General features: G+C 48.4%; 2 protein-coding genes across 3 annotated transcripts in view; one reads left to right on the top strand and one right to left on the bottom strand.

The window, feature by feature from the left end:
- Nucleotides 1–3200: 3200 nt before the first annotated feature.
- On the bottom strand, nucleotides 3201–7867 carry NCDN (neurochondrin). 2 transcript variants are annotated; one of them, XM_027443701.3, is made up of 7 exons: nucleotides 7733–7867; nucleotides 7268–7439; nucleotides 5974–6960; nucleotides 5229–5467; nucleotides 4479–4703; nucleotides 4122–4264; nucleotides 3201–3798 (listed from the first exon to the last, which is right to left on the bottom strand). In XM_027443701.3, the coding sequence occupies exons 2-7, from the start codon at nucleotides 7391–7393 to the stop codon at nucleotides 3362–3364; spliced, it is 2157 nt and encodes a 718-aa protein (XP_027299502.3). In that variant the 5' UTR covers nucleotides 7394–7439; nucleotides 7733–7867; the 3' UTR covers nucleotides 3201–3361. The 2 variants fall into 2 exon arrangements, with proteins under 2 accessions (XP_027299502.3, XP_027299503.3); XM_027443702.3 differs by lacking the exon at nucleotides 7733–7867 and adding an exon at nucleotides 7599–7693.
- A 101-nt stretch (nucleotides 7868–7968) lies between these two features.
- Nucleotides 7969–25998, top strand: part of KIAA0319L (KIAA0319 like) — a 32281-nt gene continuing 14251 nt past the window's right edge. The window contains exons 1-8 of the mRNA XM_027443700.3: nucleotides 7969–8119; nucleotides 9157–9323; nucleotides 14169–14863; nucleotides 19792–20083; nucleotides 22179–22280; nucleotides 23142–23239; nucleotides 24407–24494; nucleotides 25743–25835. Coding sequence (XP_027299501.3) covers nucleotides 9182–9323; nucleotides 14169–14863; nucleotides 19792–20083; nucleotides 22179–22280; nucleotides 23142–23239; nucleotides 24407–24494; nucleotides 25743–25835 — 1510 coding nt within the window. The 5' untranslated portion in view covers nucleotides 7969–8119; nucleotides 9157–9181. The remainder of the gene's footprint in view (nucleotides 8120–9156; nucleotides 9324–14168; nucleotides 14864–19791; nucleotides 20084–22178; nucleotides 22281–23141; nucleotides 23240–24406; nucleotides 24495–25742; nucleotides 25836–25998) is intronic.

The following is a 25998-nucleotide window of genomic DNA, read 5'->3' as shown; positions in this document are numbered from 1 at the left end:
TCACCTGCTGCCCCAAGGTCCCTGGTGGGGCTGCTGGTGCCACGCACTCCCTGTCCCAGCAGCTGCCTGGTGGCGTTGCTGGCTCAGAGTGGCCACAGAGACTGCTGGGGGTCTCCAAAAGCCCCGTGCAGCTCCCATTGCTCTCTGCTCCTCGGCCTCCCAGCTTAAAGACCACGTGCACGTCCAGCTGGGCTCACGTTTTGCTCTGCTCGGTGTCCTCCATAATTGCTAAGAGGGATGTGACCCAGGTGGAGACCTGTCCCCTCTGCCCCAGGCTGCGGGGAGCTTTTGGCACCAGCCTGGGCCCCGTCCCCAGCCCCAAGGGCCCACTGGTTGCATTTGCACCCAAGCCAGAAAACTCTGAAAAACTGGTTTTGTGGTGAAGGTCCCGGTTCTCCTTCCCAGGCAGGTCAATGTGTGCTTCCAGGAGTGTGCAAGGGGCTTGAGGGAGTCACCTTTGCTTTCAGGGGTCAGCAGTAAAAAAAAAAATATGCTGGGGCACGGGAACAGAAATATGTGCTCACGTCTCACTGCCCCAGCCAAAGCTGGACTGGTTCTTCCCCAAAATCTGGCTCCATTGGGCAGCTCAGAGAAATGCGGGCTGCTCCTGCCCCTTCCTGCATCCATTCCTAGGGAATTCAGGTGGGGAACAAAGCTCCTTGCCCCAGGACGGGGCAGTCGCTGCCCCCATTATGTCCTGCAGCTCATGGGAAGGGGCTGCTCCCATATCCCTCCATGCAGCGACCTTCTGAAAGATTTCATTTTATTGCCAGTGCTTTCGGGATGCTACGGATACACACAGCAAGATAACGCATGCCACAGGAGGGCTCGCAAAGGCATGATGCCATTTAAGCTGTCACAGCAAAGCGGAGCGCGCATCAGCTCCTCGGGGGCCTTATCCTGCTTGGCCAAGGCAGGGTGAAAAATTGGCTGCTTCCCGGCGAGCTGTGTCCCAGTGTGGCAAATGCACCGGGAGATAAAGCAGAGCTTGCTCTGGGTGTCGCCAGCTGCCATCCTGCTCCCTGCTGGGATCTCAAAGCACCGCAGTGGAGAGGGGTCCGCGGGCAGCGGGTGCCATCGCCCACCGCTGACACTGGAGGGTGGACCCCTGAAGGTGCCAGGTCCCAGTGGCAGGACCCCCAGCTGGGCTTGCAGAGCTCGGGGTGGCCCTGGAGTCGTCCCCCCCCCCCCCCCCCGCAGCCTTTGAAGCCTTGGCCAAGCTGCTGGCAGCCAGGGCACCGAGCTGGGGCACGCAGGGACCTGCAGCCGGGCACGAACCCAGGAGGTGGAGAGGCCTCTGCCTGCTGTGCCCGGACCTGCTGCCAGGGCTCAGGGAAGGGAAATCAGCCTTTCAGGGGTGCTCTGTCCCAGCAAGGGGTTAAGAAAGTGATGGCCTGGGACAAGAGGGCACTCGTCATTCTCAAGGCATCGGCACAGTGCTTCTGCTCCGGTGTCCAGCCTGGGAGAGCTTCCCGGAGCAGCACCGGTTTCTTCTTCTGTCCTCTGCCAGCTCGTGGCAGCCATGGGGTTGGTGTTGCATGGCACGGAGAGAAACAAGCATCCTGAGGGACATCAAGAGCCTCAAAAGGGCTCTGGCATGGTCTTTCACACACCCAGTGGGACTTTCCCTTGAACAGAGTGAGGTGTGGGACAAGCACAGGGTCCTCTCCGGGATCCTGCCCGTGGCCGAAGCCTGCTGCTGCCCAGCACGTGCTGAAGGATGACCTGGAGGACATCCTTAGGCCGTTAGCAGGTGGCCTAATTGGGAATTAAAGCCAGCAGCAAAAGGCCTCCAGGTTTAGGGCTGCTCTGCTCTGGGACGGGGTCCTGCAGGCTGGGACGGGATCTCTGCTGGGTGTCAGAGGAGCTCCTAGGACAGCATGAGGGATGGGGAACAGTTGAACAAGTGTTTGAAATTTTTATTCTTACAATCTGAAGTGTATTTCTGACTGTTCCAAGCACTGAAGCTCCCCGCGTTGCAGGGATGAGCTGTTCTTGGCAGCACGGGGAGGCTTCCAGCCCACGCGTGCTCAGAGTTACGCTCTTTTCCAAGTCCAGGAGCCTCATTTGCTTGTTTGGCGTGCTCTGCTTTCTGCTGGTAGCACCTACCTTTGTTTCAACTTGCATTAACTTTTCGGGGCTGAGCTGGAAAGATCAGAAAGATATTTTTCCTGAGCAACAGCAGACAGCAGACGCCTCCTCTCCGGTTATGTAAGGCATTCGCTTTCATGAAACGGTGAGTAAAAAATCTGGTGTTAAGCAGGAATGGTCCCAGTGGCAGCTCTCTTTTCGAGACAGCTCCTCGCTTGTTTTTTCTCTCTACCAGGCGATTCCCCGGGTCCCCCCTCCCCGTGGCTTTGCAGGCAGTCGGGGTCAGTGCCGTGGGGCTGTCCTGCCTGCCAGAGCCGGTCCCCGCTCACGATGCCTCTCCCAAATTGCTCTTAGGGTGACATCTGGTGGAAACGCCTCGAAGTGCCCGGCTGCAGCCCCAGCAGGGAGCTCTGCGCAGGGCTGAATCAGCCCAGCTCGAACCACCTCTCTCCATCCAGGCTGCTATTTCTGGTTTTTGTTTGTTTGTTTTTTATGCTTTCAGGCTCACAGGGCACCCTAGGGCTAACAGCCCGGGCTGCAAAGCCAGTGGTGCAAGTGAAGTACATCATACATCATATACTTCTTTACATCTGGCCTTCCTCTTCTGCAAAGTCTGCGGGGAGACAGGGAGCTGCAATTCCTCCATTTCTGTTTTCCTAATTCCTGTCTGAGGCTCTAAAGTGAGTCAAGGTCTTTGCAGGTCGAAGAACATCTCCCTGCAGGACCAGAAAGCTCTCCCTGCACATCCCATCCCTGCTGCAAGAGGGAGTGTGAGCAACCACCACAAATTAGGGCTGGGTTTTTTGCAGGTGTTTTACGGGGCAGCAAGTGGTGCTGTAAGGGCTTTCTTTCTAGGCATGAATATGGGGTGATGGCACTAGTCGCAGGTGTGAACACATAAAGATCCTTTGGGCACCCCCAAACCAGGAGATAGCTGTGCTAAATTATGGAATTATTCTCACTGGTATATTTTAAAGCTCTTCGTGTTCCTGCTTTTTGCAGACTTGTAGTGCCCAGCTACTTCACCACCACACAGGCCTGTGACAGAAGGTGACATTCTGAAGGGATCTCTCCCAGGACCCTGAGCAGAAATAAATCCCAGCACTTCATGAGTTGGAAAAATGACGCAATAGAAAACCTCTTTAATAATAAAATGTGCTGTTTTTAAAGCAAGGTACGGACAGAAGGTCAAGCAGGGACACCTTGAAATGTTCTGAGGCAGCAACAATTCTTCGTGTCAGGTTCTGGACAGAACAAAACCTGTTGAGCTCTACTGCTCGGACAGACACTGCTCCAAAGCTGCCATGCCGTACAGGTTGGCCCACTCCTCCCCATTGTGGGACAGGATCACTTCCCTGCACGGCTTGCTGGCTCTGGCCAGCTCCACCAGCACGCCCTGGAAAGCAGCAACGAGTTCAAAATCCACCGAGGCCGGAGCAATGCGCGCCAGAACCTCCGAGAGAGCTTCCAGCCACCGCGCCTGGAGGACAGCTTGAGGCAGCCACGGGAAGAGCGGCACGCAGCCGGCCAAGGCCTGCATCCCCAGGAACCAGAGCTCACCGATGTCACCCCAGGCACTGGCGTAGGCAGGGGACACGGCCAGGGCCAGCTGGTGGCTGCTGGGGTCTGCTTGGGCCGTGTGGGCCTCTGACAGGAAGCGAATGGTGGCTCCGAAAAACTCCTTGGTGGACGGGGTTCCCTGAAGAACTGGAAGGAAAAGGAAAAGAAGGAGCTGGTACAACGCTTACTGGGCTAAAGGAGGGATGCTTCAGTGCATCTGCCTGCAGCAGAGCTCTCGGAGCAGAATACCAGGCTCCTGCTGTAGAAATCTCTTAACCCGTGCTGCTTCCCAGCCCCTCAGCCTGCTGAATTTTCTACATATTCCACATTTCCTTTGTCACGTTTTTAGAAATCTCACCTGAAACTGGGCCTGCTTCCCTTCTGTTTGTTTTCTCCAGCCTACCCACCCAGCCCCCAGCTTCTGCCCATGCAGAGCGATGAGCAGCTCTGCCAGTGGGAACACTTCTCACCTGCTGAACTTGCAAGGACCCTGGCCATCATCAAGCCCAGAGTGGCAACGTTGGCTGCTAGAACCAGGTGATCCTTCTGAGGTAGCAGAAATGGAAGAGCCTTCAGCAATGTGTCCATCAAGGAGCAAAAGGTTTTCTCTTGCCTAGAGAGAAAGGAAACCCTGAGTCACTTCCTGATCTGAGCCAGACACACCTGAAAACTTCAAAGGGAAATGCAGCTTCAGAAAGGTAATGTGATGGGCACTGAGAAAAGGGACATCCCTTTTTCAGTAAAGCGTCTTAAAAGATCCTGCAAGCACCTTTCACGTTGCACCCTCTGACTGACAACCTTAAAACAAGCTTCTGTGGCTCTGTTACCTGATGAGGTCGGGTGCAGTCACGACTAGGTTAAGGAAAATCCCACACGCAGTCTGTAGGCTCATCTCAGTGCTCGTCAGGGGTGTCAGGGACCCAGGCTCGGAGGTCAGCACCTTCCACTGATGCAGGAAGTAGTCACACAGCAGCGCCGGTGCCCCTTCGGAGATGAGGATTTCCCTGGGCCTGTCCTCAGCTGTTAAATGGCAAAAGCCCGGCAGCAGAAATCTAGAAGGGGAAAGAAATTGAAAACACAAGGTAGAATGCAGAGAGCGGGATATAAGCCCTGCATTTGCATCCAACCAGGAGAAGAAAGGGGCCGTAGAATCGGTACTGCAGGGAGAACAGAAGACAGAAATGACTCCCAAAATCAGCTCAACCAGCAACACAGTGCTGAGTTCCTCATGCCTGAGGGAAAGTATTGAAACCTCAAAGAAGGGACCATGTAGGCTGATCTGCTTCCATAAAGGCCCTATTCTTTCCTCTGCTTGCTACAGCTAAAGCCCTGATGCACTGCTTCCACAAGTCCTTCCCTGCCTCTTAGTCTTTGTAAGCAGCTGCCATCTCACATTAGTCATACGCAGAGGGCTTGGACAGCTGCATTGCACTGCGGCACTTCCAGTCGCCTCTTTCACAGGAAAGGATCAACAAGAACTTGACCTAAATGCAGGATGCGTTTCTCTGGACCCAGGAAAAAAAAGAGTTGAGCTCTCTTGTGCTGAAACTTATCAGATCTATGTTTAAAATACACACCTCAGAGCATCCTGGGGTAGGACAGAGCCTTCAGTGCTGGCCAGCCCAGCCTGCACCCCATCCGCCTGGGGATGACCCTCAGCTGTGCCACTGTTGAAAAGCTTCTTGGCATAACGAACGAGGAAAGGCAGCAGCTCGCAGATCTCCTGCTTGAGGGCAGATGTCTCTTCTGCCAGCCAGGCTCCAAGGATTCGAACAGAAGCAAACACAAAAGGGTCCTGCAGCTCCTCCTCTGTAACCTGTGTGAAGAAGCAGACAGAAAATTACATGTCAGAGCCCCTGTCCTCACAAATTACCTCAGTCATGAAAACCACGGTGTGCCAAGATGCCTATTTTGGTCTACGCAGCTACGTCCATGAGCTGCTGAGCTGACGGAGCCAGTCTGGACTTCTGCAGCTGTGGCATATGCTAATTCTCTTTATTATTTAGAGGTAGGAAAGGGATGGAATAAAAAACCAAGAATCACAGTGATCATGGAGTTATTCATTTGCTATCTTGTGATCTGTCAGGCTGGCTTCATCATCCTGTACCTGCACGTACTTTTGAGACCAGCAAGAACCATTTTTAAGTGTTCCAGTGTTTTTATCTTGACCCAGGAATCCTCTCACTTTTACCTTTCCAATTCTCTCCCCCATCCCTCCTGGGAAGAACAAGCGAGTGGCTGTGTGGCACTTCACTGCCTGCTGGGGTTAAACCACAACAGAGGGACATCAAACGTGCCCTTTGCCTGAAAGCTCTGCCTTACCTGCCTCAAATAATATATTATAGCTCCAAATGCTTCCTCCATGATCCTTATGAGCTGCATTTTCTGTGCTTCTTCCAGCAGCGATTCCTCTTCTTTCAGACACTCCTGGATGCCCATCTCCATGAGGACATAGCAGGCTGTTACCACTTCTTTTTTCCGCTCTGTGTCCATGGGATCTGGCTCCTCTAGGGCCAGGCGGACCTCCACACAAGCCAAGTTCACCAGCAAGGCCAGGAACTTGCTACCAGTACTCCCTGCTGGAATCCACTCTGGCCCACAGGCCTGGATGAGGCAGGCAGCAAGCTTCAGAGCAGGGTCCCGCTGTGAATGGCTGAGTTTACTGCCCAAAATTTTGGCCAGCCCTTTGTAAATTCTATGGAGGCATTCAGAGCCCTTTGAGTCCCGTGTGAGTGGTGAGGAGAGGGGGATAAAGTGAGGTAAAAGCTCGCACAGCTCAAATTTGGTCATGTCTTCAGCATTAAGAAACTCTTCAGTGAGCTTGCTCAGCACGGCCAGGAGGTGCTGAGCATCTCTCTGCCAGCACTTTGCCTCTGCTACAGCCAGCAGCCCCAAAAGCAGCGTCAAGGCACGGTCAGAGCCATAATTGCCATTCACATAGGCACGGCAGAGGGCAGCCACTGTTCCTTTGGTCACCAGCTCCCTGGGACCCCTGGGAGTGGCCATGACAGCAGTCAGGCACTGGTATGCATCATCGATCATGGACGTGCTGTCCGGATCACAGGGCGAAACCAGGACGTCATTGAAGGTTGGAATTTTGTTCAGGATCTGCGAGTGGCCAGCTAACTCCGGATCGGTGCAGAAACATGCCAACAGAGTGAGGCCGAGTGCCCTGAAGGTGTGCTCGGGGCAGCCCGATGGGGGCTCCCTGGAGGTCAGCAGGCGATTTGGAAACGTGAATCCAATTGCGTCAAAGATCTGGCGGCGGGTCTTTGAGTCCACTTCTCCAGCTTTGACCGCTTTGGTCACCTGTAAGGCAAACCGGGGGTGAGGGCACAGCATAACAAGAAGCTTTGCTAGGGCTTTAGCAACTTTAAAGAACTGAACTGTCAAATAAGAAGCAAAACTGTACTTCATGGGTGCAGAAAAGCGAACCCCTGACTACTGAGTTGGTCGCTAGTCATAGCTCTAACCCAGAGCTTTACCAGAGGATTTCAAGAGCTGTGGCAATGTTGATTAACCATCACCGCACCCAAACGAAGGACAGATGATGCCCACTTTGCTGGTGGGAACACCCAACTATCCATTTGAAGCATCCTGCCCTTCAGATTCTTACCAGAAGCAAGGCAGCAAACTGCTCGCTGTCGTTGCTGGCGTCTCGCAGCACGTCGAGGCACCTCTTCAGCGTGGCGCTCCTGGCTCCTGCAGCACCCTTGGGTGCAGCTCCGGTGCCTGAGGCCATGGCGATGGAGCCGGCGATGCAGGAACTGAGGGGAAACGAGGAGGAGCTGAGGGGAAAAAGGACAGGGAGCTGAGGGGGGAACGCTGGAGGGGGACACCCCCAACCCCACCCCCAAAATTAGGCCGTAAACAAACTGAGGAACGCCGCCAGACCCCCTCCCACTGCCGAGAAACCCACCCCACCAGCCCGATTTTCCCCAAATTACGCTATTTTAGGGGCAGCACCCGACCCCTCACGCCATCCCCTCCACTCCCAGCCCGGCCTCACGGCCCGCGGCCCCGCTCCGCCTCGCAGCCAACCATCGCGCTCCCTCCGCCCCGCCAACCAATCAGCGGGCACCTTATTGAGCAGTGCCCGAAGCCAACAGCCTCCTCACGGGGGACTGTGGGCAAACCACCCGTGACGGCCAGGCCGGCGGGTGGCAGCGGGACAGGGGGGGGCCGCGCACCGAACCGGGCCCAGCCGGCAGCGAGGGCCCGGTACCGGCGAGGCGGTGCCCTCACGGGTCGCTCCGGTGTCGATTCCGGTTCCGGGAGGTGTGGGCGAGCTTCCGGGTGAGGGGAGGGGAGCGGGCGCCCGCCGCTCCTGAGGCGCCGCCGTCATGGCCGCGGGGCAGGAGGAGGAGGCGGCCCCGGCGCCCCCCGCCCCGCCGCGCTCCGGGCCCCGCCGCCCGCCTGAGGCCGCAGAGGAGCAGCGGAGCTCGCCTCGCCTCGCCGTGAGCCGCTGGTACGTGCCCGGGGCACCGGGAGGCGGGGGGAGAACGGGGGGATCCCCCCCGGTCCCCTCAGCCCTCGTCCCGTAGCCCCCCGGGGTTGTCCCTCAGAACCCGGGACCCCCGGGACCGCTTCCCTCCCACCCCCTGTGCACCTCTCGGTGCCCACGTTGGAGCCAAATTCCTCCTAAATTTAGTAAATAATGAGTTTTTAAGTGTCAAGCTAGTCAGGGCTGTGCTGGTGCGCCTTTTTGAGCCTTCGGTGCTGACAGGTTGAGCTCCTGGTGCCTAATAACGCTTTATTTCTCCTAGGAAATAGATATGGGTTATCACTTGTGAGCTAGATAATAAATATAAAGAGGTACAAATACATATATAGAATATACTATATAGGTTTCTATATAGATATATAGAATATTTTATAGGTGGATTTCTCCATGGCACACATCCCCCAGTGCTGACGTGGGTTTCAGGGACAGGTGAGGCAGCCTTCCTCCCTAGAAAGGCAGAGGAGCTTCGATGCTTTCATTTTTTGTGTCCCCCCGAGCAAAATATGAGGCAAATTGGGTCTTTAGCTCGGCGCCGTTGTGCTCTCGTCTCTGTTTGTTGGTGGCTGGCACCAGGCAGCACCGACGTGCAGGCGATGACGGCGCCGAGCAGCTGTGTGGGGTTTATTGAGGTCCCTGTTCCCCCGGTGGGGCTGGGTGGGTTGCTATCATCCGTGGTATTTCCGAACCCAAACGTTCCTAAATGTGCCTCAGGAATCCAGTAGGCTTCACTATTAGATCTTTTGATGCTCAAAGTGGTGGAGTATGAAAGGGGAAATCGCAGGGGTGATGAGAGGGTGAACTGCTGCGGTTCCCAACCAAGGTCTTGGTTTAGCCTGGTGACACTGATAAGTACTCAGCAGCAGTTGGACAAAGTCACAGCAATTAAGATTAGATGTTCCTTTTCCTCCACAACTGCTCCGTGCTCTTCATTACGTTGACTGGGTCCTCATGACAGTATTCCAGTTGCCAGTAGGTGTTTTCTCTTTCTCATATGTTTCTAGAACCCTGTTGCTGCCCGCAAAGGCCATGGAGAAAAGCCTGGGAGCCAAGTTCAGCATCAGCGCTCTGTTTCTGTCGCGATATTGCCTGGAAAGACCTGCAAGGGAGCTGAGAAGTCTGCAGTTGTTCTACCTGTGTGCTTGCCTGTGTGCCTTGTGCTCCTCGACAGGTGATTCTTCTGCTCTGTCTGGGGTCGTGTCTCTGTTCTTGATTGTGTTAATCCCATCACTTGTTTAAAATATCCTGAGAGGAAGGTGAAATTATTAGCCACTAGACTTTGTAGCGGATTAAAAACAAACTTGGTAGCTGCTAAATGATCTGTCAAAGCCCTACGATAACCAAAACTCTGTAGAGAGGTGTGGGGTGCGAGGGGGGGGATAATAATTTAATCTAAGCAATACCCAAAAGAGGTTCGAAAGGGAAGAACGCTTTTTTTTTTATTTTTTTTAGCCCTCTTATATTTAAGACTCCCCCAACCCCAGTGTCAATAGTCTGTATTTGCCTACAGGTGATTATTGTTTGGCTTTTATTTCCTGTTCAAACCCGAGTAACCAACTGACTGCTCAAGTAAATAACCAAATCAGCGGCTTGTATGGCTGCTTTCATGTAATGGCCTGGAAGGGATTATTTTCTTGTATCTAAAAAAGCTCAGATTCTCTCTTTTTCAGAGAGATGCGTTAAGTTTCTGAGAGTATTTTGAAGACACATCTTCACCCAGAGGTGGTAGTTTACCATGTGTGCACATGGCATTTATCAGATCTTGGTGAAGAAAGCTTGTTCTGTGGCTGTTTTCTTCCATTTGCAGTGAATTAGAGGCTGAAGGCAGTGGTGTCTTCAGTATTTATGAACCCATGTTACAGCTCCCGTTTGCAGGAAGGTTGCTGTGTCTTAATGGCAGCAAGAGAGGAAAAGGAGCGTTGTTCTGCTCTGCTTCTTGCATTCCTGGATATGTTCCATAGGGTGCCACAATGTCTATTGTTTCACTGGGCATTCCTTGACACCTACCAATAGGTTTGATTGAGCTAACGAGCTGTGAGATCTTAATCTGCTAATTTAGAACCTGGAAAAACATAGTGGTATTCCTGTTCCTAGTAAAGTGTTCTCAACACTTTGTGTTTCGGTGCTGTGTCACATGGATTGTGTTTCTTTGTAGACCGGACTTCGTACTTAACATTTCCTGTCTCTGGTGATATCCTAGGAGTTAGAGCTCTGAATCATATGTTGATCTTGCCTGGTGTTCTGGCTGGTGCTGTGGCTTTGAGTGTTTACCTGCTTGGGAGAGTTTAAAAACCATGAAAACTGATGCTTGTATGAAAACAGAAGTAATTATGGATAGAGCATTTCTGGTCTTTTGGTTTTGTGTGTGTCACTTCAGCAGCGGATTTGGTAAACTGAAGAGGAATCGTGTTTGCTTGGAAACTTCTGTGATCGCGTGGCATTACCTAAGAGGAATTACGTTGACATACTTGGCTACATGTGACAGATTTAAAAAAAAGTCTGTGCAGTCAAGTCTTTAATCATTAATCTGGTATCGTTAGGGATTAACTGCCTGAGTAAGTCTGTGAACCTGAGCTTATTAATAGAAACTGTTCCTACCCATTTCATTCTCCTGCTGCTCAGCTGTGAGCTGCACCACAGGGACAGGAACTCCATGGATTGAGGACCGTGTTTTTTTTTACTGATCCTAGAGAAGAAAATGACAGAAATTGTGTCTGGCACAAAGAACTGGAAGGGGCTGAACAGCCAGCTTCTGTCTTAATAAACTGAAGTTGATAACTCTGCCTGTGCTCACAGCTGCCTCCTGTTTGGTACAGACTCACGTCCATTTAGAGCAGGCGCTGCAGCCAATTCTGGGGAGATCCCCGTTTGTAAGGCTGCAGAGAGCAGTGTGGGGCTCCCATCACTGCTCTTCGGCCCCTTAGGGTGCTGCTGTAGGACTGCAGGGAGGCAGCGTTTCGTGAAGAGGCTGCGTGAATTTTCCTGGCAGACCAGAGATGAAATGCAAATGTGGCTTGAGGAGCTCTGCTTTCTGCCATCGTGCTTCAGTGAAGTTGTGTGAATCTGCGCTGCCTGCCAAACGCCGTAGGAATTGCACAGCTGAAAATCAGTATGGCTCTGTGAGAAATGCACATCCAGAATGCTGTCACAGCGTATTGCAGGTTGCCTCTTCACTTCTGTTGTTTCTCGGAGTTAACTGAGCTTTAAGCTGTCCGCGTACAGCGATATGGAAACCGTGTTGGCTAATTTCAGATAAACATGTCCTAGGTGGGCATTAGCAGAGCGTTGGAAATGAAATCTGGCCAACACATAATTCTGACTCTGCGTCTTGACTTCTCAGTTAAAAGAGAAGCAGAATGCTCTCAGCATGGTGGTGGTTTGTCATCTGGGTTCAGTCATGGCTCTGGCATACCTAGGAGATGTTCATGGGGATTCAGGTTTTAAATTTTAAATGAATAAATACAGTTCTTGTGTATGTGGCAGCTCCTCACATGGAGTATCTGGAATCCATTCTCTTAAATGTGCCACATTCTGTTTGTGCTTAGTTCCAGGGCTGACATTGGAAAGCTCCTGATGAGCTTCATGGGGTTCTGCATTTAGTTAATTTGTGTGGTGTGTGTGAGCCAGAGCTCATACTTGAGGTGGAGGAGCAGGGCTTTTAGGGATGTGGCAAGCATCACATTTCCCTTTTGCACAGGATATATTAGGGACAGTGCTTCACCTTTAACAGGCAGTGATTTTTTTTATTTTTTTTTTAGACCAGCTTGAGTCTTTACAGGTAAGATCCTCTCGAAATTCACAGCACGCACATTTTCCTTCAATTTGCTACTTCTTTCTCCAAGTCTAACGTGCGTGTGGCTTTTATCCACGTGTGCCTTCTGTGTGTACAGCCCCCTCCTTGGATTCTGCCCTCATTCCAGGCCCGTCAGGCTGGTGCCAGGTGCTCGGCCCTGCCTGTGCATGCAGCCTCATGGCAGGGTGGCTGTCAGTCCGAGCACCTCGCAGCAGAACGAGGTCAGATGCCTGCCCCGGGCAGGCTGCCGTCTGTTTGCTCTTGAAGGATGATGAGGAGTGACAAGGATGGCGCTGATCTGAAAGGTGCTGTTGTCAACGTCTCTTTCTGTTGAACATATGCAATCTCTCACTTACACGTTGCAGTTGGACGTTTCTCAAGAGAAGAGCTTCCCCTCCTTCCTTGCAGCTCTGGGTTCAGATACCTGCAGAGAGCTCTGGTCCCCTGTGGCTTGGGCACAGATCTCGAGCGCCTTCTGTTGCAGCTGATGCCAGTTTTCCGGAGCCTCATCTTTGCTGAGCTGGCCTCACAAATCAGCTATAAATAACGCTTCTGCTTTTTCCTTTCTGATGTCTCAAAAAGAAACTTTCCATGTGGTGCAAGTTCCCATTTTGGGTTAGGATTCTCGGTGTTGCAAGAGATATTGCGCAAGGGAGGAGCGTGGATATGGCTGGCACCCGTTACTTTAAACAATTGTCTGCTCCCTGCTGGGTGAGGAGGTCACTGTTACTATGGACATTAATGACCAGTAGTAGAAGAGCTGTTACACCCTACTGTGGTGTTTGGGTAACTGAATTACAATGAAATGCATCCTACGTCATCCCTGCTTGCTTTCTGTGCCCATCGAGGTTAGCAGGAGATGCTGGGGGTTGGTGCAGGAGGAGGGGGAAGGTCACGGTACATTTGTATCACCACCTTTGGGTATTAGCTGTGATTCAGAGGGGTTAGAGTTCAGTGCCACATCATTGGTATGAGGTAAGTGTCTGTGGCAGGGATTTAAAGTCCTTAAATCAAACATAACTTAAAATGTCCAGGGTGGAAGACTCTTGCAGTTGCCTGCATTGGTGTATGCTCAGAGTTTTCCAGGTCTGGTGTTCCAGGAGATTGATCACTGCTTGTGAGTTCCAGATTTGATCAGAAAAGTATCTCCTTGCTCCACTTATGTCTGTGTAGTGTCTGGCACTTGGAAAGCTTCCCGCGACCTGAGCCTGCCCTGGTCGGCAGGGGGTCACAGTAGTGTTGGCGGGGGAACCTTGCATGATAAAGCCTGATAAAATGCACTGTAGCCATCACCAAATTACTTCTGTTTGATGGATAAGGACATGGAGATTTGTATGGCTTTTCTCCTGGGCTTCAACATATTCTATTTTCATGTGTTTGTGACTTGGAAGTGCCAGGAGAAGTGGGATGAGAATTCTTTTCAGTGGAGACAGACAGATGGATCAGCAGCCTGACTTACATGCCTGTTAGTTTTAGTCCTACTGTAGTGAACGTGAGTATAATTCAACATAAATTCTGTATTCATTCAGAGTTACAAACAGAATAATGTGTTACTGAACTCTGCTTTAAATGCTGTCAAGAAATGTCTATCAGGGTATTGTAATTTAAATTCAGGCTTCTTGTTTATAACAGAAAAAGTTTTTTCCCATTTGTGTTGTGTTCAAGAGCTCCCTTCCTGACAGGGAGCCAGATCTGGAGCACAGTGTCCAGCTGCACAACTCGGAGTCCAGTGACATAGTTTGTAAAGTAATCTTCTAGTGACCTATTATCCCTTGGATGCTGAACACAGCACAGTGTAGCAGTCCCAGAGGTCATTAGTCTATTTTTAGGGAGCCCTTAATCTGTAGAGCTCTGAATTTTGGAAGCCTTTAATCCATTGATCCCTGCAAGCACTCCAGTTTTTCATGCTAAAAAGACAAATCCGTATGCAAAGCAGTTGCTGCTTTACCCCTGATCTGAGGTCTGGAGTAACTTGACTCTGAAATGACGTCAAATGGCTCGTGGTTTGTTTGACAGAAGACGTGCAGATAGCAGATTAATGTCTAAAACCTGATGCAAAGATACTTAAGGCCAGGGCTGGATTCCAGGAAGCCCTTGTCGAGCTGCTCTATACCCTGTCTCCCACATTACTTCTGTACTCTGAATTCATCTTGGCAATAGTAATGAGGTTTTATTGTCCACTGCTTTGAAAAACTGAGTTGTTTTTTGTCTTCCCTTTCCCAGATGCAAACTGGACCAGATCTAAGTGTGAACCAGGGACGATCCTGCTCGGTGGACATTTGAGATCGTGGGAGGATCATCACTTACAGCTTCTGGAAGGATTTCATACTGTACAGTCCTGTCAGACTGCTTGCTGCCAGCGCCCCACCTGTGATGCCTTTTGGTTCTTGGAAAATATGTGCATCCAGGTGAACTGCACTCTGCCTGCCATGTGTCAGGCGAACAGGACTGGCTCTCCTGATTCCGTTTTGGTGTTTTTAAAGAAATCCAAAAGCACAGAGCACTTAAAGCTTCAGACGGGAAGCGAGGCAAAGACCTGGCTTCGCAGGTGGTTGGACTGGGGCATCCCTGTCCAAGGGAAAAAAAGACTGCGGAGGTCCTTCCAGAAATGGAGCCTGGCAAATACCAGGGAGGAACTCCTGCAAGGGGACGTAGCAGCAAGCCCCAGTGGTGAGGCTGCAGCCAGAGCATCACACAGCAGATCTAGAAACAGCCGAAGTGAAACGGAGCGCTTGAAGGATCAAGTGCTGAGGTACTTAGTGGAGGACAGGCCTGGTCCTGAAACCCATCCAAATCAAAAGAAAGACTCACTGAAACGTGGGCAGGATCCAGACGATGAGAAAACCAAAAGCCCGTTCCCTCCTAAAAGCAATGTTGTGAACGGATCGAGTGATGCAGACAGTGTTGGCTTGCCACAGGTAAGGGGGAGTTCTGGGACAGCTGTCACGCTCCAGCTCTTGCTTTGTGCAGACTTGGACTGGAAACTTTCTAAGTGATAGGATAATTTTCTGGAGGTCTGTTCTCAACCTTCTGGCCTTCTGTCAACAGAGCAAGGGCAGACAGGTTTTGTTTTGTCGGGGTTGGGTTTATTTTCCCACTTCCTATGTAGGATAAACTGTCTTTGAGAAGATGAGGAGAGATGGAAGTCCTGATAGGGCTTATTTATCCATTATATAATCACAGAGAGTACACAGATGAGGTGCAAAGGTGAGATGTGATAGGATGCCCATGGGAAGCCCTTGTGAGTTGAAGACTTACCTATAAAAGTACCTTTTTAGATCCACAGAAGTCATAAACTGTTTTCTTGGGTAAACTGTTTTCTTTTGAGTGCTGGATCGAGGCAGTTAAGTACGTTATTTATAGACATGCGTTGGGTTTCCCATGTCAGCCTGCTTGCTTGAGTTGGCGTCTTATTTTTTCCTTCTGTTTTTGAAGACAGTTTCAGTTTCTCAAATCCACAAAAGCTTACATTGGCACTGGTTGAATGAAGCCAGTTTAGTGCCTATTCCAAGCATGTACGATGTTAATCTAGTAAATCCAGATGTTACTCTCAAGAGGAAGCACGTTTTAATAGTTAAATGATATTTGTATGTTCAAATCTGCAAATTGTTTTTTGAACATCATACAGAAAAAGCCCAGACCGATTGATGGTGAAACAGGAAGAATCCTACTCCATGAAACTTTGTAAATCCTTGAAGCCTGCTGCCTTTTCCTGTTATTACTCTTGTTCTGCACACTTGACAGAATTTATTTCTCTCCCTTGTATGCAAATCTTGGTTCCAGGTACGGCTGTGACTGGTGTGAGCCACCACCCTGCAGAGCAGGATGTGGAGAGCAGCCAAAGGACACCGCTGAGAGCTCCAGGGCAGCCCGGGTGGCGTGTGAAATCATGCACTAATACTTTACAAATGTTTGATTTTCCAGAACCTTGCAGCGTTTGGGGCTGCCATAACATCTCGGCTTTCTCTCTCCCCTGCAGTACTGCAGCATTTCTGCCCTGCCTGTTCTTTCTTCCTCCTAATATTTGCGATTTCCTCGGTGACCCCATTCTCTCATATACGTAATGCCTGGCGAGGCTTCTTGACAGCCAGCCTGAAGTGTTTTTTTTTGCTCTTGGGTAATGGTTGCTGTCTCCCTACTTGTTCAGTTTGTTCATGTTATTGCTGTTTGGTGCCTTCTCAGTAAGCAGGCTGCAAATATTACATTTCATGCATTAATGAGCTGCTGAATAGTTCCAAGTATCCAAGGTTTCCCATCCTTAGGAAGTGCTCTCCTTCGTCATCATGGTGCTCCTCTGGATGTGTGCAGGGGGAGGGGTGTTTTTTTTTACAGTCTCAATAAAAACCTCTTACTGAAAAGTATTGGCTGTGATGAAATCAGTGGCAATCACACTGCTGAGGTTTAGGATAGAGTTCTCAAGGAGGAGAAAGAATTAAAAAATAAAAATCCACCTTACCAGGAGTATCGAGTCGAAGCTAATCCCACCCAGCCCCGGGCTAATTCCTTGATTATTGAACCATCCCACTTTCACAGGCGAAATGTAAGTCAAGCTATGCAGCTGTCCTTGCATTTCTGGTGTGAGAGCAGTTTAATTTAGGCCAGGGATGTAACATTTGAGGTTGTGTACTTGGGACCTGGCCAGCCTGTGCAGGAGGGAGATGCTAAAGCAGGGAGTCCTCCAACTTGGGTTGGTTATGGGACAAAATAAGTGAAGTTACAGTGACACACATACTAAAATCAATAAAATTTCATCCAGGCTTGGTTTGGTCAAGCACTACACAGCTTCAGCAGGTGGATACAGGGTATTTAGTACTGTTTGTAACAAAGGTTTGGCAGGTACGCTGGAAGGTGGGGAGAATGCTGGATCATTACTGCATGCAGAGCAGTCCATGCTTGGGAGCATCCTACATTTGAAGTAGGAGAGGACAGGTGAGGTAAAAGTGGCTCAACTCCTCTCTAAAAGGCAAGAAAGAAAGCAATGTGCGTGTTTTCCTCCTCTGTTACAAACATTGAATGCATGGCAAGTAAATCTTTTCCTTTTCTCCTAGAGACACAGGGAAAACTCGAGTGACCTTTTTAGCACAACGTTGCCTCACTGAGTTTTAATTTTCGTCTTGGATTTCTGAGGGCTCCATAGCCACCTGCAGTGCCACTTGCTAATGTGCAGCAAGCATGAATTTGTGGGCTTGCTGTATCCATCTTACACTGCTCTGATGTCCCAGGACAAACTGCAATGCACCCTGCTCATCTCCCCTTCTGTAAGGAAGAGAAATGCGTGCTTTTCCATTAGTGAGTAACGTTTGCCAAGCACTGAATCTTCTGCCCTGTTGCAGCAATACTTGCCAATTAAAAAACCTAGCGAGGAATATAATAAAACCTAGCAATGCATTTAATGGCCACTCAGGAGAAGCGTGTAAGTGCAGCACTGCTGATGAGAAGGGCTCCTGCAGCACTGCAGCAGTCCTGCAGGCAGGCTGTAGGAAAAGGCTGCAGCCTTTAAAGTGGAGTTGTGAGAGCAGAGCCAGAGAGCTCACTGCTGCGTTCACAACTTGGGCTGTTCCTAGCCCTAGCAAGCCTCGTCTACTCTGTGAGGAAGGAGGAAAGGTCTCTCTTCACACTCAGCACCAGTTCTGTGATGCTTTGTGAAGTTACTCAAAATTTTGAGGGTCTCTGCAGACGCTACACCTGGTGCAAACAATGGAAGATGCAATCTGAGCTGCAGAGAACCTATTCAGTAAATTCAGACAAGACTCACCAGGGAAAGACCCATTTTAAATTAATCAGTGGAATAAAATTCCTGAATGTGGGTGTTTCTCTTTCAAGTAACTTAGGTTCAGTGCAGATTCTGATGCACGTAGCCTGCTTTATTTAAATTTTGCAGACCCTCAGAGAGGGGGAGAGGTCGCTTGTCCCAGGACAAAGGCGGTTAGGGGTTGGAATAAATGCCTGACACATGTTTTCTCAGGCCAGTATGTCACTTTTCTCTATTTGGTAAGCTAATAAGATAGGACAGCTGGCAAACTTCTCGTCTCCCCCTCATTTATCCCCAAGAATGAAGTCTTCTGTTCTTTGCTTTAAAGAATTCGGGTTTATGGAGTAAAGATAAGGAATGCCTCAGCTTGCAAGCATTAGAGGCATTTTGGACTGCTACATTGCTCCAGGCAAAGCTTATCTAACTCGAGCTGTCCACAGACATTTGGCGGCCGATTCATCCCGAAGACTTCTGGGAGGAAGAGGATCTCTCTTAACTGTAGAGTATTTTAGGCATTCAAAAGTGAGGCGAGGAAGCATCCAGCTCACTGGAAATATTATTGAGCAAAGTGGAGCTGCAGCTGCTGTGCAGAGCAGGAGGATGCTGGTCTCCCTGCCTTGGTTGGGAGAGCTGTTGTTGCACCCGCGTGGGTTGGTTCTTAGCAAGCAAAAAGTGGTTCCCTGTTGTGGTCTGCAGCCACGGAGACGTTCTGCTTTCGTGCCTTTCCTGAGCAGTCTGTCTCAAGTGTCTTTGAGCTCGTGCCTGGCTGTTCAGCTCTTGTCATGCTGGCATTTCTGACTATTTCACTCTAATACTTGGCAGAAGTGTGTCAGCATCTCCAGTTGCTAAAGCTGGGGGTTGCTGTAAGATGGCTCTGGCTGGGACACCCACCAGTCCCAGGGCTGCTGCATCAGACTTTGCTGCATCTCTGTTCCAAACAACGTGCTGTTCCGGGACGTGCAGGATGGCTTTGCTTTTACAACTGGCATTTAATGGTTAGAAGCCCAGCCCAACGTTAACAGATTGTTGTCCACCGTGGTCTAAAACATTTTTACAGTCCCCGTTTCCTGGACTGAATGCCAGTAGCATGGCACAGTGTGCAAACTTGAGAATTTTTCCTTCCATATGAGCTTTTAATCAGTTCCTGTGGTGGGCAATCCAGTTCCAAAACACTTCCCGAGTCAAAGACGGTAAGTTGTTTCATTTTAAATATTTAGCAGATGTTCCCAAAATAGATTAGCTCAAGAAAACATGCTACACACATGCACTTTATGGTAAAAGGTGAATTGTTGAGAGTGCTGCCTGGCAGACTAAGAACTGGGATAGGGCTAGGTACCGCAGAAGGAATTTTGTGATCAAGGAAAGGAAATTGTTCCTGCCACTTTGATTATTTTCAATAAAGTGGTTCATCCTCTATGGATGTGAGCAACCTTTCTGCCCGTAAGCTCAGCTCCCTGCCCCAAAAGCATCTCCTCTGGCATGCACTGAGGGAGTTGTTTGTGTCAGGTCACTTTGCTTTGAAGAATGGCTCTGAAATAAACTTCATCTTGCTGAAAAGAATTGGTTATTAAATAAAAATGCCACTGCAGTCCTTCTCCTTCCTGCTTGCCAACTGAACATTTTTAGAAAAAGGAGTACGTGGCCTAGGTAAATACCCAAAATGTACCCCAGCTCCTGGTCCTTGTTTTCTGCTCTTGCCTCGTTCCAGCTCTGTTCTTTCAGTCCCACTCACACACAGTTTTGAACCTGGAGCTTCTGTTGTATTTGCCACATCAATAGCATGTTGTATTCAGACTTCAGATGCTGTATTTGGACCTAAGGTCTTGACTGGTTTCACGTGGAGCTAGAAGTGGTCTGTCTGCTGTGGAAGGACATGGAGAAACATTTTAGAAGTGGAAGCAGTGAAACTTCCTTCTTAGGGGGAAAACAAACCAGGGCATTTTCAGCTTTCTGCAGACTGAAGAAGTGCAGCTTCTGGTGGAGTTCAGTGTACAGCGGGATCCAAAGGAGCTTGGGTCCAGTGTGAAACAAACACAGTCAAACAAAACCGACAGTCAGAGCTCAATCAAACTAACACTGCTCTTTTCTTTCCAGACCCACACAGGAACACCCGCACCAGAGCTGTCAGCGTTGACTACTTTCTCCAGTCCTGTAGCACTGAGTTTGACAGCCACTGGAAAGACCGAGAAGCCTGAGCAGCCAGATGATGCTTTCATCCATCCCCACTCCTCAGATACGCTGCCCACCATCAGCCCTGTGCAGGGGAAAAGCACAACGAAGCTGCAGACTGCTACTTCTGTGCCAAGCAGTGTTCCCACAAACACGAGTGCTTCTACGGTCCAGACCATCACTGCTGCATCACCCAGTACTACTGCCACTACCCCAGGTGAAAACATGCAGTGCTGCTGCGGAGGTCGTCTGGTTAGGTTTCGTTAAGCCATCATGGCACTGAAAAACACAAATTAGTTTCAAAAATGTTGCTTGAAAGAGTGCTGAGCTGTGTGTCAGCACTTGGGGTGCTTGGTCCCCGTTAACTAATGAGGTCCTGGAATGGGACTTCGGCATCACAAATCAGCACGTGACCTTTGGGTCTGTTTCCAAAAACAGCTTGGAAGTAACTGATATCTTCGTTCCCAAAATGCAAGTTGAGATGGGGTGCAAGGCACAGCCATGTGAAGCGTTCTTTCAGCAGTCACGACACGTTGCTCTCTCTCGAGTTCAGTGATAGAGATGGGGTGTATCTGATTCTCTTCTCTTCCATCCCTGACATGTCAATGCACAGTTCAGCCACAGAGCAGCGTACTTGGCCATTAGCCCACGTGTTGCTTTGCAGCAAAATGACATTTGTGTTCACACTGGTATTTCTTAAAGCAAACATTTGAGAATGTATAAAAACAAAAATGCACTTCGGACAGTTCTGTTAACCCGCCGAGGCCATTAGCTCATCCTATAAGGATGCGTGCTTACATCAAATGATGTTTACTGGTCGTGTGATAGCTCAGAATTCAATTAATCCAGTTTGCCGAATTTCTTTTGAATTTAGGGTTTCTTTTCCCTTACAAGGGAACGAATGGAAAGTATAAAGGAAATGTTGCATCCAAAGACATTTTTGGCAGGAAGCTGATTGGATGCCTGTGCTAGCAAGTTAGTATTCTTTTTAAGGACTTACCCCAGCTAAAACTGGGAAACTTATTTTAAACAGCTTCAGTGGCTTGCGTAGGAAATGTAATGTAGCCAGGGCCTCCTTGTTTTGCTAAATAATGCAGAGAAGATGATGTGAAGGGTATTTTTTTCTAAGAGGAGTTTTGGGGTTTTGTCTGTTTGTTTGTTTTGTTTTGTTTTCTACTGAGGTCACATTTCTTTTTGCCTTGGAATTCTTTGCAGCTGAAAGACTGCTGGAGTTATAAAATCCCAGGAGATGGAGTAATTGAGAAGGGGGGAAAAAGGACCTGAAAAAATTGTTTTCTTTTAGTTAACTGGTTAATTCCAATAGCTATTAAATGGAAAAAAGGCTAAATGTTTACTGACATTTTCCCTGTCTATCTTTACTTGGATTTTTGATGCATATCTCTGAAACATTGTCTTTGATGGGGTCAGACTAGGAAATAGCAAACTTGTAATTCTTGTTTTCTGTGCATATTCCCAGGCCCAATAATAAAAAAGACAAAAATAAATGGGAAGGGGAGGAGGCTGAGAGGCACTCTTAAGAAATGCAGTGAACTTTCTGATCATTTTAATGCTAACAAGCAGAAAAAAAAAATCACCAGCCAAAATTTTCTGGTTTTTCCCTAGTAGTCTTTAAAAACAAGCTACCTGTTAATTTATTTGAAATAGGATTGCAGGAAAAGTCTTGAGAAACGCTACAGGCCTTTCCTATTTGGATAAGAAGTAGCTGAAAACAAAATGTAAATAAAAGGAAAAGGTTTGTGTTTTGAGTTCCCATACGCAGTGTGGTAGCTATGCAGATTTTAGAAAATCTCTGAGCCCCCAGGCAGTTTTTCAACTAAGAAATGCCTTGGATTCTTCGTATATTTGTAAAGAACTGAAATTGCAGTTTGGTAAATAGCAGTGTTTGTCTTGCTCTGCCATGAGACTGCAGCTGGGGTCTCTGCCAAAAACCTGTCAGCTGAAACCCTTCCCGTCCTGCTGGACCTGGCTGAATAGAGGCCCCTGTACAGGGCCCAGGGGTCACGTTTCAGCTCTTTAAAAAAGGAGCAGGAGCTGCACAGTGTCTGTGAAGAGCTGGAGGTGACTGAGTAATTTTGGGTTTGCCTCGTAAGTGTAAAACCCCATTAGTGCTTGTGCTTTAACAATGACGCTGAAACCTGAAGCAGGAGCTATACTGAGTGATGGGGATGTTTACAAAATACAGCCAGTTGTGGCTGATTTTTATTTCACAGACTGTGAAGCCAGAGTGTGTGTTTTTATGTACGTACCTAATTTTTCTGTTCCTCTTTTAATTCTGTGTTTCTCCCTCTCAGTTGTGAAGGAGCTGGTGGTTTCTGCTGGAGACAGCGTCGAAGTGACCCTGCCAGAGAACGAAGTTCAGCTGAATGCGTTTGTGCTTCCTGAACCACCACCTCGTAAGGCTTCCCTGGGAATTCTGCTAAGGGCTTGTGATGCTGAAATGACAAACAGGCGTTATGTAAAGCATTGAACAAGGGCAGTCTTGAAAACATCTTTTGTCAGAGAAGAGTTTCCTGTAAAATTTTTTCCTCTTATGCTATTGCCTCTCACAGAAAATAGAAAGAGACAAAAAGCATAGAAAGTGCCACAAAATCATTGGGTAAGGTTTGGGAGGCAGCATATTCTCAGTGACACGTGAAGAAGCAGCTCTTCAGCATGCATTAGTGATATTTACTGGTACATGGCAACCTCTCTTAGCACGTATTCTCTCATTTGGTGGATTTAAATCTGACTCAGTGGGCTCGACAAACTGAAGGATATTTTCCTATGCACTTTCCATATCATCATACGAATTATTCACGGGTATTTGCGAAGTTCATGTTTATAGCTCTGTCCACAGTAGCAGTGAGAGACTGTAAAGGGGAGGCGAGCAAGTTACGTGTTGCACAGCAACAGGGGTAGATGAGATGTATTCCTGTTCAAAAACCAGCATTATGTTGTGCCTGCAGGATTTGAGGGCACAATAAGGCTTTTCTCTCTTATCATTCTAGAGCTGTGATTGTTCCAAACCTCTTTAATGCCTTAGAGGCAGAATGATGGGTTTTGGCTCCTGAGTAAATGTGTTTAGAAGCACAGATTGTTTCTTTTCCTGGGTATATTCCCAAAACCTACAGTCCAAACTCCAAGCTGTCTCATTTCTCTGTAGTGCAGCAGAATGAGCCTTGTAAATGTTTAATACCTTTGCTTTTTTTCAGCATGGCAGAAAGGCAGCCTTTTAAAAACTAACTTCTGGATTCTTATTTTTATTTTTTTTTAAGGAACCACTTATTCCTATGAGTGGGAACTGATTACTCATCCGAAAGACTACAGTGGAGAAATGGAAGGGAAGCACTCCCAGACCCTGAAGTTATCTAAGGTAAAGCTTATTTTGCTGCTCAGTATCCTATTGTACGGAATGCCTAATGGAGAAGATGGGGACCCTGGTAGTCAGGAAAGACTTGTTTGTGATTTCAGGATGAATAGGGAATTGCGTGATGGGCAGGCAGCCAACATTTGACTACAAGCTCTTCTAAGTCTCTTATAAAAAAAGAGATTGCTCTGGCATGAGGGAAAGAAATTGATTTCAGGATTTAAAGGCTGCCTACAAGCAGTGTGTCAAACTGTAAAAATGGCACAATTTAACATTAACAAAGGGTTGTGAATATTTCTACTGCTGAAACAATGTAGTGGTCTGTTTAGGTCAGAAACCTTGTACTACCCTCTGCAAAATGATTTGCTGGCTCCATTAGCTTAGAGCGATGGAAGACCTCATACCTGGCTGCTGCTTTTAGCTCTAACAGAGTGAAAGGATCGTTAGTTTCTGCACACGGGTTTTCTTTACAAGGGAATGACTTTAATTATTGCATGAATGTACAGTTCTGATTTTATGAGACATTCCTTTAAGCGTCATGGATTCTACTGCACTCATAAAAAAAATCTGCAGGCTTTAATCGTGATACTATGCAGAGAAAAGCCCTTCAAAAGGAGCACGTCTGTTTCTGTCAGGTTTTCAGCCTTCTGGATACTATAATTGTTGTCCAGCACCCAGTCCTTCTCCATCTCATTCAATAGTGAATAATGAAGGGGTGACTGCCTCACTCACATCACCTAGAAGAAAAAGAAAAAATACCTTCCTTCGTAAAGACACACAAGAAGAGAATTTCTTTTCTTACGTGCAGGCTTTTTTTATCTCAAATGCAATCTGCTAGTGTGGATTCCTGTGCCCAGACAACCTGAACTAATCTCTTAGAGCTCTTCTGTTTGCCTGTTGTTGCTAGAAAGTCAAGCTTGACTGACAACCCTGTCACCTGTGGCAATAAGAAATATTACTCTTTGGTTGCTGCGTAGTCATTGTAAACTAAAATACATGTAATAACACCTGGGCTTGGAAGCCATCCTTTGCCTTGTGTGCCTAGACTGGAGCAGAATTGCCTGTTCCATGCTGCTAATACAGTGCTGTGCCAAAGCTTGCTAACTTGACCTTTCAGTATCTCAAATCAAGGTGCTACCATCTCGAAGGTTAATCGTTGTGTTTACTTTTCAGCTTACTGTTGGTCTGTATGAATTCAAAGTTGTCGTTGATGGCGAAAATGCACACGGAGAAGGTTATGTGAACGTGACAGTGAATCCAAGTGAGTTCAGTGGGGTTGTATCTTTCCTTAACTTCATCTGTCTCTGTTTTGCTTATTTGACTAGACCCTAGCGTAACACCATGAAAATTCATTGTGCAGTGAACTCAGTATATATGTATGTGTGTTAAGTCATTTCCTGAAATGTGAAGCCATGCTAATACACGCAGCTATTTGCTATACAGCACCCAGGCCAAACACTCCATGCAAGAGCTGGAATACTGATACAAAAGCATGTAAATGCCTCATGCTGGAAGACCACTGCAGCAATAGAAACTAGCTGTAACCGGGTAAAAAGCTTATAGCAGCAGGAGCAGAAAATGAAAGGAAGCCAGAGCTTTGAAGCTCTTTTGGAGGTTCTTTTTTTCCCTGTCCAGTAAAGAATATCATTCCCAACCACAGGCAGGTTGAGTCAAATCTCATTCCTCACTATTTTTAAAAGCATAGTTTGCAGATGAGCTGGTATAAATACAGTAGCTTATGCGTTCACTAGCTCTTACTTTTTAGATGGGCTGCGTAAAGAGGGAACCACATGTTCCGTATCTCCTTTTATGCAAAAGAACTTTATTTTGCACACTTCAGCAAGACTTCTTCCAGAACTTTTGTGGGCAAGGAATTGCTCTTGCACTCCCTAAATTAGCAAGTGTGTGTGGCTGCTCTTTGGATGCTGTTGCTGATCATTTCCTTATAAGCAGTGAATCCGCAGCTGGCAGCATGCATCAAAATCATTCATTTTTCAGAGCAGCAGCCAAACTTTGGCAAGAAGCTGTAGGTGCTGCTCTGTTAGAATAGTCTCTGCTTGAATGCTTGTCTCGGAATGGGAGGACAGATGCACTGCGGCCATTTCCAGAGTACTAGCCTGGTAGCAGTTCACCTTCCTTTTTTAAAACCCCTTCTGCTAGCACTGTTTCCCTTCACTGGTTCATAACTTGCTGGCAGCAAGAATCATTATGTTGGTGATTATGCAGTTCTCCGCAGTCAGTCTGATCAGTGGGTGTCTCGAAGCTGCATATAGCACATCAACTGCACACTTGGACTCCCTTCCTGGACTTGCTGAGCTGTCACTTAAATGACTGCAGGGACTGAAGGGGTAGATAGAGCTGGGAAGGGAGAAGGTGATGTGCAACATGTATTCTGCTGCCACTCCTAGTGCCCAAAGGCAAAGCAGTTTTGTAGAGTTCCTTAGTCAGGGTTTTTTATCGTGGTCTGCCTGTAGATGTCATCGTAACAGCTTGGTTGTTGTTGTTGCAGAGCCTCGGGTGAATCGGCCTCCAGTTGCCATCGTCTCTCCACAGTTCCAGGAAATTTCACTGCCAACCATTTCAACTGTTATTGATGGCAGCCGTGAGTACCTGCTGTTTTAAATGCCTTAGTCTAGCAAGCCTGGTTTCTTTGTGTGTGGTTCTAGGCTGGCCCTTTGGGTAAAGTTTAGTGAAAAGAATCAGCTTCTCCTGCCAGGAGAGGGGAATGCACACACCAGCACTGCTCCATGTTTCCTCTTGAAGGG

The sequence above is a fragment of the Anas platyrhynchos genome, chromosome 24 (assembly GCF_047663525.1).
Source record: "Anas platyrhynchos isolate ZD024472 breed Pekin duck chromosome 24, IASCAAS_PekinDuck_T2T, whole genome shotgun sequence".
Lineage (NCBI taxonomy): Eukaryota > Metazoa > Chordata > Aves > Anseriformes > Anatidae > Anas > Anas platyrhynchos.
Note: the sequence above shows the minus strand (reverse complement) of the source record. Positions and strands in the feature narration are given on the sequence as shown.

Excerpts from the sequence above, each read along its gene's own strand:
- NCDN (XM_027443701.3), bottom strand. The coding sequence starts at position 7,393 with ATGGCCTCAGGCACCGGAGCTGCACCCAAGGGTGCTGCAGGAGCCAGG. Across the intron at positions 4,704-5,228 it reads CTACCCCAGGATGCTCTGAG|ATTTCTGCTGCCGGGCTTTT; the intron begins GTGTGTATTTTA and ends TTCCCCTTCTAG. Across the intron at positions 4,265-4,478 it reads ACTGCACCCGACCTCATCAG|GCAAGAGAAAACCTTTTGCT; the intron begins GTAACAGAGCCA and ends CTTTCTCTCTAG.